The sequence below is a fragment of the Populus trichocarpa genome, chromosome 2, assembly GCF_000002775.5.
Source record: "Populus trichocarpa isolate Nisqually-1 chromosome 2, P.trichocarpa_v4.1, whole genome shotgun sequence".
Lineage (NCBI taxonomy): Eukaryota > Viridiplantae > Streptophyta > Magnoliopsida > Malpighiales > Salicaceae > Populus > Populus trichocarpa.
Window position 1 is genome coordinate 10810449 of NC_037286.2, and position 15611 is coordinate 10826059.

General features: G+C 31.9%; 2 protein-coding genes across 2 annotated transcripts; both read left to right on the forward strand.

Moving 5' to 3' along the window:
- The first annotated feature begins 328 nt into the window (after positions 1 to 328).
- Positions 329 to 2287, forward strand: LOC7453949 (zinc finger protein ZAT9). The gene has a single exon (XM_002301227.3). It carries the CDS (start codon positions 725 to 727, stop codon positions 2159 to 2161), a length of 1437 nt encoding a protein of 478 aa, XP_002301263.1. The 5' UTR covers positions 329 to 724; the 3' UTR covers positions 2162 to 2287.
- Positions 2288 to 13656: 11369 nt separating this feature from the next.
- LOC7453950 (zinc finger protein ZAT9) lies at positions 13657 to 15344 on the forward strand. The gene has a single exon (XM_024594933.2). It carries the CDS (start codon positions 13948 to 13950, stop codon positions 15064 to 15066), a length of 1119 nt encoding a protein of 372 aa, XP_024450701.1. The 5' UTR covers positions 13657 to 13947; the 3' UTR covers positions 15067 to 15344.
- Positions 15345 to 15611: the final 267 nt, after the last annotated feature.

The window sequence follows — 15611 nt, forward strand, 5'->3', positions numbered from 1 at the left end:
ATCTTATATATAAACGAATATCACATTGAAATTAGCTTCTTACAATGTCCTTGTTTGGAATAGGATCAAGTAGACCCTAAAACTCAGCCAAACTGATCCGCATTGCACTCAAAATTTCATGAATAAAAGGTGGAAATAAACAAATAAATGTTTTTGTTAGAAAAATGACATATATATATATATAATAAAAATAAAAATAAAAGGAGAATGGTTAATTAGTGACAATCATAGTTATGTTACATAATATTTGTGTGGAAAAGGAGCTTGAACTAACCGACAAACAAGGAGAAGCATGGATTTTTAGTTTTCTTGGCTTGGAATTGAAGGGATATGAATAGGTATGGCAGTTAGAACCACTACTCTCTTCCCCTTTCACTCCCTCACTCACCACTCTCTCTTTCTGCCATAGACGTACGGACCTCCTTTTGTTTCTTTGACCGGTGGCACCACCACCACCACAATGTTGTAGAAAAAGTCTCTAGCCCTCTTAACCAGCTCCCACCACTTGTCATCACACTCCTCAACTATTATTTACTCCTATCTGTCTCTCAACCATCACTATATCTAGAAACTAGGTCTGTCTAGCACTCCTCTTAACCATACAACCCTACAGCAAGTTTTTCTACAAGAACAAACTTCACCCCGTTTGATCTCTTCCATTGTTATTAGTTAACCCCACTTCTCTTAGCTGTCTATTTCTCTTTTTTTCTTTTTTTATCATTATATGGCTTTGCTTGTGGATCAACAATCAAACTTCAAACACTTTTGTAAGATTTGCAAGAAAGGATTTATGTGTGGAAGAGCACTAGGAGGGCATATGAGGGCACATGGTATAGGTGACGAGAATGGCAACATCGATGATGAAGATCCTGCAAGTGATTGGGAAGATAAATTGGGAGCCAATGTGCCCCCAGGAACCAGCCGTATGTATGCTTTAAGAACGAATCCGAATCGATTAAAGAGTTGTCGGGTTTGTGAGAATTGTGGAAAAGAATTCTTGTCATGGAAGTCTTTTCTTGAACATGGAAAATGCACGTCCGAGGATGCTGATCAATCACTTCTTTCGTCTCCAGGATCGGAAGAGGAGGATGGCACGCCAAGAAGGAGTTCCGGTTGGTCTAAAAGAAAACGATCATTGAGAGCTAAAGTGAGCAATTTGAACTTAAGCTGCCCATCAAGCGAAGATGAAGATCTTGCCAATTGCCTCATGATGTTATCTAATGCAACTACAGTTGATCCTTTAGAAACCGAGCCTGAGGAGTCTTGTGCATCGGCTAGTAAGGAAGAAGAGCGAAGAAATCCGACGAATTTTATGGCTCCTATGGAACATAAGCCACCATTGGAGAAAGCCAAGGGGACTGCTAAAGGAATGTTTGAATGCAAAGCATGCAAGAAAGTTTTCAATTCACATCAAGCATTAGGTGGACATAGAGCTAGTCACAAGAAGGTTAAAGGATGTTATGCATCCAGGCTCGATCAAAGCATGGATTATAGTCTAGCTGATCATGATGAAGATGTGGTCACACATGAAGAATTCTTTCCAGCTAAATTGACATCCACTTTGCAATTCGATCATGGTTCGACTCCTCCATTAATGGCTTCCACTTCAAAAAGGAAATCGAAAGTGCACGAATGCTCGATATGCCATCGTGTATTTTCATCAGGACAAGCATTAGGGGGTCATAAAAGGTGTCATTGGCTCACATCTAATACACCAGACACTTCATCTTTGCCCAAGTTCCATCAATTTCAGGACCACTTGGACCAAATTCAACAGCGACCAAAGTTCATCAACAATTCTGAGCAATTAGATCTCACACTTGATCTCAATCTTCCTGTCCATCAAACAGTTACAAATCCTTCAAACATCGAAGTTTCTACTGAGATTTATTTACAACCTTGGACAGGAGTTGATGCAAAATTAAAGGATGACAACAATCATCAGCACCAAAACGAAGATCATCATGACGACAAAGACAACAATAACAACGATAATAATTATTACAGCACTTCAGTTCAGAATGTGGATGATGAAGCAGACAGTAAGTTGAAGTTAGCTAAACTTAGTGAATTAAAAGACATGCGCACTAGTGGAAGCTCATCTCCTTGGTTGCAGGTGGGGATTGCTTCAACTACTGATTTGGGAACTGAAAAATTATAAAATTTTGTGCCTCAATATGGGGCTTCAAATTTTTACTTTTTGATTCTTTAATTTGTCCAATTTTGTATTTAAAAACTGTAATTACAAACAGATTCGTAATTATAATTGTTACACCAGTCACTGTAATTTTTGGTTGGGCCCAAGAAACTTCAATCTATATTTTATATATACAACCCTCCACCCACAAACACAAACACACACACTCACACATCGTTTTTCAAAAGGAAAGTTTCTTCAGTATAATGTATAATTCAATGTGTTTAAGAGGAGTGGCTGAACTCTTTGCTAATTATATCCTCAAATTATTCCAAAACGAGTTCAACAGAGTAATCCGAAAAGTTTTGTGGCTAAGCACATAGATAGGATGTGCAATGCTCTCCTTCTACCTCGTAGAAAAATTATAAGATGGGACCTGGTCTAGATTTAATCAATGTGCAATGTTGGAGCCTTGTATCGATATTTAGAAGATATAAGAATATTTTTTTGTTTCATTTTAGTTTAATTAAAAACCGTTAATGAATAGATACACTCACAAACACAAATCTATTAGCCTAATGTAAAAATAAAAGCTTAAAGGAAAAAAAAATGGGAATAGTAGATGCATGATTATGCATTAGAGATTTGTTTTTTTCCTAGAGGACAAAGAGAATTTTGGCCCCTGGAGGGCAATAGAGATTTTCCAATTATTAGGATACCTTGTTCTTTGATTTTCTTTAGGTAAGAGAACCAAAATGTTTTAACTAAATCGAAAAAATGGTTAATATAAAAATATTGTTACTAATTGTTAAGTGGAAATAAATTAGGCTAATTATATAATTAACATAACCCTCCAACCATTACACAATTATGATTAGGTCCCGTTTCATCGTGATTAAAAAAATACCTAGCCTTTCATATAACCGTATTAACTCTTGTCATCGAATGTGCAATATAATACATTGCATTTTCACCCAAGAAAATCTAATTTATATGTAAATTTTAGGTTGTTTTTAGAAAAATATTTTTGTTTTTGTTTTTCAATAATAATTTTTATTTTTCAGTAATAAACAAATACAAGAAAATAAGTTAAGGAAAATATGTTTCAATCAATCCTGGAACAGTGCAAATATGAAGAAAAATATTTTTACTTGCACCTTAACCTTTACCATCACCTCATAACCGCTACTTCACCACTCTAATACCTCCACTCACCACCATAATCATCACCTTATTATCATTCTATTATAACCCTCCTCACTATAATTTGTTGGGGATTCCGGCTCCCCTATACGCGGACCGGTGGTGTTCTGATAGTTGCCCATAGGAGACTAAGCACACTGAGACATAATATTTAACGTGGTTCGGCAAAACCGCCTACATCCACGGGAGAAGTCAATATTATTAGAGACAGATAGAGAAAGGATTACAATACACATGGAGGAGGAGGATCACTTCACTCAAACTCTACTCCCATTGCTCTCACACTGCTGCACAAGGCAGCAGGGCTGCTGCCCTTGGTAGCCCCTCACTTTCTCTCTTGTTCTCTTCTCTACACTCTCTCAATTTGTTCTGCTTTTTTGCTGCCTATTTATAGGTAAGAATGGTGTCACCAGCTCCAGTTCTTCTTAAACAAAGGTGGCTGCCAACTCCAGCTCTTCTTCAACAATGGTGGCTGCCAACCTTTGACATTTGGGATGGGTGCACATGGTTGGTATTGCAACTCCAGCTGCAGCTGCTGCATTTGCCAATGGACGGTGTCGTCCATTAATGGTTGCTGCACATTAATGACAACAAACCCAACATAATTACCACCACCACTGACTATTATTTTATCACCAATATAACTATCAATTTTATCACCAATATAACTATCATTTAATCATTATCCTACTATAACCCTGTAACACTATTATCATTGTCATTACTTAATTTTATCCCATTTTATCATATTTTAATAAAAAATATAAAATTCTTAAAAACAATGCATTTTCAATGAAATTCGATCAATTTCTGGTCATTTCATAACTTTTTACTTTTTTGCTTATCATTTTTGTATTTATATTTTTTTTAAATAAAAAATTCAAAAAAAAAAAGGAAAGGAAAAGAAAGGAGAAATGGACGGGGACCAATTTGAACATTGAAAACCCCATCCCCAAACAACTAAAAACTAAAGGAACTTTTTTGAAAACTAACATAGTTTTAAGAAAGTTAATAGGGAATGACACAGTTTTGAAAAGTTTCAGGGAAAGTGACATAGTTTGTAAAGAATCACTATTGGGAATCATGGTTATTGAAGAACCACTATTTATAATAACGGTTTAAATAAAAACCGTGATTTAGAATCATGGATTTAATGGAATAGCGGTTCCTTAACAATCACAATTCTGAATCGCGTTTACGATGCATTTATAAACACCCATATATATGGGCAAGCAGTTACTATTGTGGGTATCCAGAATAAGATCACATTATGCTAGTGTGCATTTAGACTGATACCCCCTCCTGAAATGTTCAAGGGGAACACTTTATCCATGAGATGACTTAAGGAAGAAATTTCCAAATTACCTGATAATTATAATGACGAGATCCTACAACGGTATGTTAATGCATACTAATAGTTCAATTAACATATTCATTTGTCTATATTTCAATTTAGACTCGATGTTTTATTGTATAGGTATGTTAGAGTGTACATACTTCACATGTTTGATAATATACTTTTCACGAATCTCAGTGGGGCGCATGTGCCCCTTGTTCTAGCTACCATTGCTGAAGGATTTCCAGTCCAACCACTATATAGTTGGGATTTAGGTGTCCTTGCATGTTTGTATAGACATATGTGTTAAGATAGCTTGGAAAAATCGAAGCAAGTTGGAGGATGTTTATTGTTTTTACAGGTAAAATAAATGCAATAAGTTTGTTATTTTTGTAATATATATATATATATATATATATATATATATATATATATATATATGAGTTGGTTACTAATTGTTGTATGTTTTTTTGTACATAAAGCTATGGTCGTGGGAGCATTTGCACTTGCATAGGTTGATGTTGAAATTTTTTGATAATTGTAAATGTTAGGAAATAATTTTCCAATAAGTTGTGTGGAATCTTTATTTAAAAAATGATATGATGGTTGCTCCTATTATATGTGTATTGGCCATGGATTTATGGACATCAGTAGTCCCCCATATATTTTTTGAGCTTGTTGAGATGCATTACTCGGACTGTGTAATGCAACAATTTGACTTTAAGCAACACATCCCGTCTGACATAGATACAAGCGATTAGTTGCATTTTATTAGTCGTTCGGGTACTCATGCTGATTATAATTGGATGATCCACCATCCTAAGCATGTTTCGATGTGGGAAACACAAAGAAATTTTATTTTTAAAAAGGTGCATCCTATAATTTATAAGGAGGAATACATGGGCTAGTACTTGGGTATAACACGCCGAATCATTACACCTAACCCAACGCAAGTTCCTCCACGTGAGGAGATGGAGTACGAGCCACATGCACGTCATATTCAAAATGTTGTAAGTATTTGTTACTTTTTATAGGTTTTGACGGAAAACATTGTATTTTATTTATGGATTAATAATTTATATTTGCTTCACATTAAGTTGGACAATTGTTACATGATAGTCGATGTGTTGTGACTGATCTTTGTGATCTCGACGATGATGATGGACTTGCTTGTTATTATGCATCTTCTTGGTTCGAGACATGTCGTACTATACTTGACCTGTTAGGAGAGACATTGAGCCTAAATGATATTGTTAGAGGATGAGACCACATAGACAGGTGAGAGTCGTGCTATTGATGAAGTTGGTCTATTTACTTGTCATCGCAAAAGATATAAATAGGCTCAGATGTATTATTATGTTATTTATAAATATGTTGTGTTATTTTTTTAATTAAGAGTTATTTTTATTATTACTAATTTTATAATATTATTTTTGCTAATTGTCATGTTGATTTTAAAATTATCTTATATATTATACATTTTCGTACTTAGTTTATATAAACATGATTTAATATCGTTAATTAACAAATGAACATGTGAACAAATTGTTTAAAATTTCAAATCATCCATTAACAACTTAAGAAATGCACATAAATAAAATAATATTTAAAAAACACACGTATTAATTTAGGATTATAATTAATTAATAAAAATAATGTTAAAATAGCTTATGTTTCAATAATGGGTTTTATGTTTAATAATTTATGATTTTGTTTGGCTTTTAGTCATGGTGATTTAAACTTTGTTTTATGTAAAATTTTGAGATGGACTGTGTTGCTTGACACAACTATTATTGACAATAACGATTGGTTAGCAAGTGTAAACACCAGCTATTATTATTAACTGTTGTTAATTAAATCATATTGGATGAGTTAAAAGTGTGTTATTTGTAAAAAAAAAAAAAAAACAATTTCCATGTTAGTTTTTATTTTATTTTTATCAAACTGTGATAGTGTGAAAAAATAAACCTTAAATAAAGAAATAATGATAAAAAATTGAAGTTTATAGAAGATGGGAGAAGATAAGATCAGAAAAAAATGAGGGGGGGGGGGATTTTGAAAATTTTGATTGAAAGAGAAAGAAGAAATAGAAAAATAAAAAAAAAATTCAAAAAGGAAAAACGTGACAGTGTCTCCCTCTCTCCCTATTCATTTTTTTCTAGGGAAAAAAACACCTTCTCCCTGCCTGATCCCGACTAGCACACCCAGCCATCCACCCAATCATCGTTAGCAGCAACCATGAATGACATAGCAGAAATCATCATCGCCAGCAGCCCCCGCATCTCCTTCTCTTTCCTCCAGTCACAAAACCCACCTCTTCCTCCACGCCAAACACCACAAAACACCAAATTCGACAGCAACCGACCAGCTGGCGTCGAGAGCTCCCTTTCTTATCAACGAACAACAACACGAAGATGGCTTAGTAGTGGAGACAGTGAGAGAAATCGAGAGGGAAGATGAAGGAGAGAGAACAAACATTCAAGTGACCAAACTCCATCCACAAGTGGCAGTGAGACTCACCACCGGCATAGAAAGGAGTGGGAAGGAGCAACGCACACGATCAGCAACCGGACATGCTTCCACCCTTCATCAGCGTATGTACCACGCACCATAGTCCAACAATGTTAGCAACGCGTGATCTACACTCGTCGACGCTGTCTCCTGCTGTTCCACCCATTTTTTCCTCTCCTCGGCGATCCTGACAACTCCATAAGGTAGATTTCAAATTCCAAACATTTTTTGAATAATTATTGTGGTTTATTGTCGATTTTTATGTGATGTGATGGAATGAATTTTAATGCGTTGTTGTTGTGAACGGTTGTGATATTTAAAAGCGTTGGAGTAGATATTATTGTGTGGCAATTCTAGAAGTATGATTTTGAGAATTTATTTTTAAAGTGGAAGAGGTCAAAATTAATATCCCATAATAATCAATTGAGAGGTTTGGGTTGTAACAAGTTTATCCTAAGTCTAATGATTTTTTGTTTTGTGTGAAAACTTGATGTTGTGATAATATTTATGAATATTGTGTTTGGATTGTTATGTTGTGATTTTGTTTTTTTTTTTTAATTAATATTGTTTTTGACTTGTTGAGTTATGTGTTGATTTTTTTTAATATATAATTTTATTCATAAGTCCATCTAAGTATAAATTAACTATCAATGCCTTACCATTCTTTTCATTTCAAAATCAAACAAAAATGAAACACGCAACAGATAGACCTCTATAAATTAATATTATAAGAATATAAAAATTAATTAATCAATCAATATATTATTTAAATTGAGATAAAATAAAAATATTATTTAATTAAAATTATTAATTTATTGAGTATTAATTTATCAATATTATACTATATTTACATCTAATTAGTTAACATGAATTGTAAATATTTATTTATTTATTTATTTTCCTTATTTATATAAAAACTCATGTGATTTAGATAAGAGAAAATAGAAATGAGTTTATTTCTTTAAAGAAAATAGAAGAAAGAAAACAAAAATCAAGTCACAACTAATAATTTAGATACCATTTAGTATTGTAGTAACTTATACGTAGAAAAATCATTTGGTTTGTTAAATAATGTTTTTTCTTTTACATGGGGTCTTATATATAATTTCTTTTTAAACATTGGTTTTGTAGAAGCTAAAATAATATGTTTTTCATTTATAAATACCTGTGTTTCATTTATTTTGCAGCCTTTATATTTTTTTACATTAAAATAATGAAAGTAATAGTGTGTAAAAATATGAATAAAAAAAAATATTTACTTATCGAAGCACTTTCAAGTAATGAAACTTTTGTTATTATCAATAATGAATTCTTTTTTTGTAAGATGTTATTATTCTTTACTTGTGCAAGTAGAATGTTTGCAATATATCTCTCAAGATTCAAACAACACCATTTTAATTTAGATGCACTTTTAAACAAGGATTTCAAATCAAAATAAAAGAACTCAATTATCTCTCAACAAAGTGAACCTAAGATTTATATTTGAAAGGAAACAGAAGGCATGAAAAAAGAAGGAAAACACTAAAAATAAGATGAAGAAGAATGTGTAAAAATTTAGAAAAAAAAAAAACTTGTAGGGAACTCTTCCTTAACCCTTATTTTATAATGAATTTTATAAGTTAAAAAGTTAATGAATTAATTTTGGTAATAATCATAACTAACTTTTACCATTATTAACATTTGATTAGCCACCATATATCAATAATTAAATATAAATACAATGGCTATAAATTTGAATATTTTTAGCTTAAAAAACTTTTTAGATTTGTAGAAAATGCTTTGGAGATATTGTTAACATTTATGGGTTGGACATTGCAAAATAATGGGATGAAAAAAAAAATTTCTTCATGAACCATGTCCAAGTTTAACTTTCAATTGGCAAAACATATTTTTTTTATGGATCAAAATATTATTTTACAATAAACCCGAGCCTAAGTCTAGCTTAACTTTGCTTAGAATCTCATATCTCTAAAAGTTTAGATGTTTTTTAAATTTAAATTTAATTTTAACTTTTCAACTTCTTATTTAATAAACACTAAAAAATTTATTTTTTTATGTCGAATAGAGTTTTTTTTAAAGAGTTTTGAGTTTGATCAAAACAAATCAACCAATAATTTTTTGAAATTAATTTTTTATTCACCTATAATTTATTTAATTTATGTTAAAGAGTTTATATTGGAGATGCAATTCCAATAAAATTTTAATTAAAAAAAATAATGAATTTCACTTTTAATTTAGCTTCGAATGTACCTTTAATTATATTTTAACAAATTTTCAATACCTCAGAGCACCCAGAAGATTTTTGATGAAAGCTACTACTCCTGTATAAATACAAAGTGAGTTCATATTGTGCGGAATCACCATGGTTCTCTGATCATGTTAAGCCAAATTAATAACCATGATGAACATGTACAAGGCGTATCCATTTTGCACTGGAACGCTTATTCAGTCTGCCTGCTACTAAGGTCCTTTAAGGCGAGCTTCACTTTCATGGCTTGTACAAGACAATTGGTAGTGACAAGTACGACCTCTTAACTGTATTCCCTTCAAACTCGAGTAACATACCTCCTCCTCCTCCTCCTCCTCCTCCTCCTCATTATTTTGAGTCACATATTGAATTATTCAAATTCATTTGTGAAAATCTTCGGCATTTTAGATATGTAATAAGTTTGTTTGTTTTGTTAATAACTTGGCTCAAAGTAGCATTTTAAAATGTGAGGAGTTTTTCTTATTAAAATAAATATTTTTAATTATTTTTATTTTTTCTTTTTAATTTATAATTTTTTTTCAGTTATTTTATACAAAACTCGTCATTTCATTTATTTATTATTTTTGGTTAAAACAACGTGATTTTGACTTTAAAGAAAATTTTGGTTTACTATCTTTTTCAGTTTGGATATTGGCTTACTAATCTTTAATTTTTAACCAATTTCAACATTTTCTTTTTATTTCTTTTAATTTTATCTCTAATTGCATTAAAAAAAACTCCACATTTTTTTGACCTTCTGATTTGGTTCTTGGCTTTTCAATTTTCAACTATTTAGTCATTTTCAACCCTTTTCTCAATATATCTTCTTAATTTCATCTTGGATGGCCTTGAAATGGTCCCTTAATTTCCCAGTCTTTTCTAAGTTTGTCATTGACTTTTTAATTTTCAATTATTTAGCCAATTTAAACTCTTTTTCTTAATTTTTCTTCACAATTTCATCCTTAATTGTATTTTTTAAATGTAGATATATTACTTTTTGGTTGAAATATTTTTGTTCTGGGAGATTTAAGAGGGGTCAAAAATCGTTATGATAATATGAAAGGATCATTGAATTTCTAATTAAGAAGGTTATGCTCCACAAACAACTTGAACAGAAGGATGAATTCATGTTAATACAAGGAGACTAATGTAGGAGTGTTTTGAGAAAATAAATATTTTCTTAATTATTATTATTTCTTCCTTTTTAGCTTAGGAATCTTTTTTTCTTATTTAGTATTATTAGTCTTTTTTAGTTTTTCTATTTGAAGAGAATTTGTATTAAGTATTAATATTCTTTTTCTATATAAAGAGGTGTGGCAAATGTGACTTATATGAATAAAAATTAAATAATTTAAATATTGTTTTGTAATTATAATATTCTTAGCTTTTAAAAGATCTGACGTATAACAAACCCATTGCTATTTGCTATGCTTTGGTAACGAACAACGGGGTTACAGATTTCCACGTTCATTAATATACCCATATTAATGGATATGCTAACATATTGACTATTATATTGATATAATATTTAATAGATGGACATACATATTAATGGATATGCTAACATATTGACTATTATATTGATATAATATTTAATAGATGGACATACATATTAATTGATATATAATATGATACGTGAATTAAAAATCGTTTTGATGGTAGAATCACTAATATTCTCACATCTGCACCGTCGTTTTGTGAGCTCGCGACATGTAGTCATGTCCACACTAATGATATATTCAAACATGGAGTTGTTATTTTACTTCGTATCATGCTATCCTAATGAATGTATTTTGACAGTGTTAAAATAAAGTAAATAATCTTTTTTAATTTACTTTTTTTTTTCAATTTCATTAACGAGAAAACTACAAGAGAAAGGGTTTTTATTATAACCCTTCTCAGAAACCACTATTCACTAGAATTTTTTATATATATATAATACGTTTTTTTTCTTTCAATTCAATTTTATTATTCGACATTAGGTTATTGAGGATTAAAATTCATATTTTTTTAGAAAAAAATTTGTGAGGTTATTCTTGTTTCATAACCTAGATCTCAAATTTAACAAGTTTACTCAATTAGTTTTTGTTCTTTTTCAATCAATTTTGAAATTTTATTTTCATCCTTCAATATTAGATTATTAAGGGATTAAGCTTCATAATTTATTTCAATTTACTTTTTATGAAGTTATCTTAGTTTTATTATCCGGATTGTGGATATGACAAGTTAACTCGGTTGTTTCGAGTTTTTTTTTTCCTTTTCCTAGTTGAATTTTTTTTTCTCGGTTTCATTCTTCAACATTAAGTTGATTGAAAATTAGGTTTCATGATTTATTTTGGTTTATTTGGTTTATTTTCTATGAGGTTATCCTTATCTTATGACCTGAATCATTAATTTGGTGGATTAATCCAAGTTAATTCGAGTTGTTTTTCTATGTTTTTTAATCGATTTTTGTTTTTAATTTCATCTTTCAACATTGAGTTGATTGAGAATTGAGATTCATAATTTATTTTAATTTGTTTTCTATTGAGTTATCCTGATCTCATGACTGAGGTCACGAGCTTTTTTATGTTAACTTGGGTTAACACATGTCATTTTCTGGTCCTTTTTTAATTGTTATTTTCAATTTCATTATTCTACATTGCGTTTATTGAAAGTTGTGCTTCATAATTTATTTTGATTTATTTTTTATGAGGTTATCATAGTCTCATAACCTGACATGTAGATTGATTGGTTAACTCGAATTGATCCAATATATTGTCGTCTTAATACATATAAAAATAAATAGCATATTGAATATTTATTTTTAGTCAAACTATGTTATTACTAGTCGTCTGAATTGTCTTTAGACCCGTCAAGTTAACCAGGCTACATAGTAACACTTCCCAAAAGGTTTAAATATTTTTTTCTACCGGAAAAAAACATTTTAGCATGACCTATGGCACAAGCAAATAATATAATACCTTTACTATCTTGAGGAGACACCTTTTCTCTTCCAAAGAACGTATAAATTGGGAGTTACCACATGGACCGCGTTTTGTAGGAATAAACGGGTGGTACTCAGGAGTGGGAGGACCGGGTCTCCCAACCCCTAACCAAACGGCATTTACTACTTTCTTCCCATGGAAAACTCCTCTCTCAAAGGAAGGGAAGAAGTCAGTTTCCTTTTTGCTCATTTCCCACCCTTCATTTGTTTTTCCCATCGAGACATTTCAACAATAGATCCAAATTTAAAGGAAAGTTTCCCAAAGAAAAGTTAAAACCCCACCCAATTTGAATAAGCACACATTTTACTCTTTATATAAATTAAAAAAAAATCAATTCTCGAAAAACAAGGGGCAGCTAATAAAGCAGGACACGTAATTTCAATTCAGTATTTATTGGATTTAATTACCAAACCTAGTGATCATACCACACTATCTGAATTATTAAACATGGGATTTGGCGATGTTATGAAGAAATTTATTCGTGAAGGGTCTTAATTCGATTGGATCATGTTCGCCTGTTACATTTCAAATATCACAGCGTGAGCATGTTAAAGATAATGGGGTCATATATTATTATGTCTCGTCGTTAAAACAAAATAAGCAATTTTCTTGACCGGTACAAGTAATTTGCCGATTTATTACGGTAGCCTTCTTTTTCTAAAATCCTAAATTGCCATTAACTGCCAGTAATTCATTTCCAGAGTTGAAAGTAACATAAATCTAATTTTGGACGATTTTGTTTCCCATTTCAATTCTTAATTCTTAAATAATTTGTTAACCCAAACCCTTCTTCATGGTATTTTGGACAGAACTATGGTTTGCTTCTTGTATCTCTAGAACCTACATTGAGTCTGTATACTGTTATAGAAACTCAAAACATGGATTCTTACAACATCTTCGATGAAAATGCATAGTTTTTTTTTTTTTTTTTTTTAATTTGTGTATGTAAGAAAGTGAGGATTTTAGAGATAAAATTAGAGAAATTGAAGTTCATGACCAAGAAAAAATTTATGAAAATATTATTTTTGTTTCTTCTGTTCCCCATTGTAGACTGTAACAAATTATTTTTCCATTTTAAATAATATTAGGTAGAAAGGGCAAGTTAGGAAAGAAACGAGAGGTGAAGGTTCATAGAAGAATGGTTGGGAATAAATTCAGAAACGGGCAAGCCTGGCATGTTACATGTCCCTCTTTCTATCCCTTCGTGCAAAAGCTTTAATTACGGTGTATTTAATTTTTTTTAATTTATAACGCTTTGAAGAAAATCAATTACTCCTCTCAAAAAATCAAAAACAAATTAATTGAAAAAAACAAAACATTTCGATCTTTCTTTTTTTCTTTGTATATATCTCTCTTGGTGGAGGAATGCTTGTCACCTACTCCTTTTAGTTTCCACTCTCTCTCAACTTCTTTGCAACTCTTTCCCCTATAGAAACACAAAACTCCTCAAGTCACAAACTTTTTCACAAGGAAGGAAAATCTCTCTGTTTTTTATCTCTGTTTCTTTTGCTCTGTTTTCAAGTTAATGGAGAAGCACAAGTGCAAATTGTGCTTCAAAAGTTTCTCTAATGGCAGAGCTTTAGGTGGTCATATGAGGTCTCACATGTTGAATCTTCCAATTCCTCCAAAACTAGAAGATCAATTCCCAGATATTGAAGTTAGTGAAGATACTGAATCAACTTCATCTTCAGAGGAAGAAGCGGAAGAAGGACAAGAAGAAGAAGAGAAGGCTGTTTTTTATGGGCTAAGAGAGAACCCAAAAAAATGTACTCGCTTGGTAGATCCCGAGTTCTCTTTTGCAGCTGTTGATGCTGGTTCTGTTGTTCTTCAAGATAGAGAAAGTGAGACCGAGTCATCAAAGAATCCTACAAGAAGACGATCCAAGAGGACTAAGAGCCTGTTAGAGCATCATCATCAATATCATCAACAAAGACCCAGGCAAGAGCAAGAGAACAACATCATAATAAAGAAGCTTGAATTCAAGAAAATGGGCACTATTAAGGCAGCAGCCGAGTCGTCGTGGGGTCATGAACCCGAACCGGTGAGTTCAATTTCTGGCACTACAACAGAAGAAGATGTCGCTTTCTGTCTTGTGATGCTTTCAAGAGACAAATGGAAGAGAAAAGAACAGGAGAATCAAGAAGAAGAACAGGAACTTGAAGAGGAATTAGCAGAAGCTGAAACAGACGATTCTGATGAGTTCAAATCTTGCAAGACAAAAACTAGAGGAAAGTACAAATGTGAAACATGCAACAAGGTGTTTAAATCTTATCAAGCTTTAGGTGGGCATAGAGCAAGTCACAAGAAACTCAAGGTTTATACACCAAGTAACGAACCAAAATTGGAGCGAACAGAAAATGCAGGTGCTTCTACTTCTTTGCCAGAGAAGAAAACCCATGAATGTCCATATTGTTTTAGAGTATTTTCATCCGGGCAAGCTCTTGGTGGCCACAAAAGATCTCATTTAATCGGTGTAGCAGCTTCTTCAAGTACTCCTGCGAGAAGTTCCACAAGGATTGGAGACAATAATTGGGGTTTCATAGATCTTAATCTTCCGGCTCCCGTTGATGATGATGATATTAGCCAAGTTGATCAGCTCTCTGCTGTGTCTGATGCAGAATTTGTTAACTACGTCAGACGGTGAATATCTTGCTTAATCTTAGTATGGTCTACACAAGAAACGGGTTTGATCCAAAAAAGGAAGAAGTTTTTTACTACTTTTACGTTTTTGCAGGATCTAAAACTATGCAAATTTGCTTGGGTCAATTGAGTTACATGGTTCTTGTTAATCTCAAGACTATTTCTTACAGTGATTCATTTTATTTTATTTTGTACTGTCTTCCTGTTCTGTTTCTGTAACGAACTGATGATGAGTTAAATCAGCATCCACGAATGGAGGAAACTGAATAGTTTTTACATAAACTAAGCTCTTCTTTTTCTTATAATTTAGTGTTACAAATTCTGGGTTTTGTTATTCTTGGTGTTTATTTTTGTTTTGATGAAGTGCTACGCGTCGTTGTAACTACTGATGGCTGTTTCTATTCAAAGTTCCAGCTGTTTCACAGGTCATTTTCTTAACTTGAAAATAGTCATTTTCGGAGAAAGTTTGATCATAGACCTTTATTTTTTTTTTTGTAATATACTAATAAATTCTGCCTATGGAACTGTTTCATTTCATGATAATTCTTT

Bases quoted from the DNA above. Each gene is read 5' to 3' on its own strand.
- LOC7453949 (XM_002301227.3), top strand. From the start codon at position 725: ATGGCTTTGCTTGTGGATCAACAATCAAACTTCAAACACTTTTGTAAG.
- LOC7453950 (XM_024594933.2), top strand. From the start codon at position 13,948: ATGGAGAAGCACAAGTGCAAATTGTGCTTCAAAAGTTTCTCTAATGGC.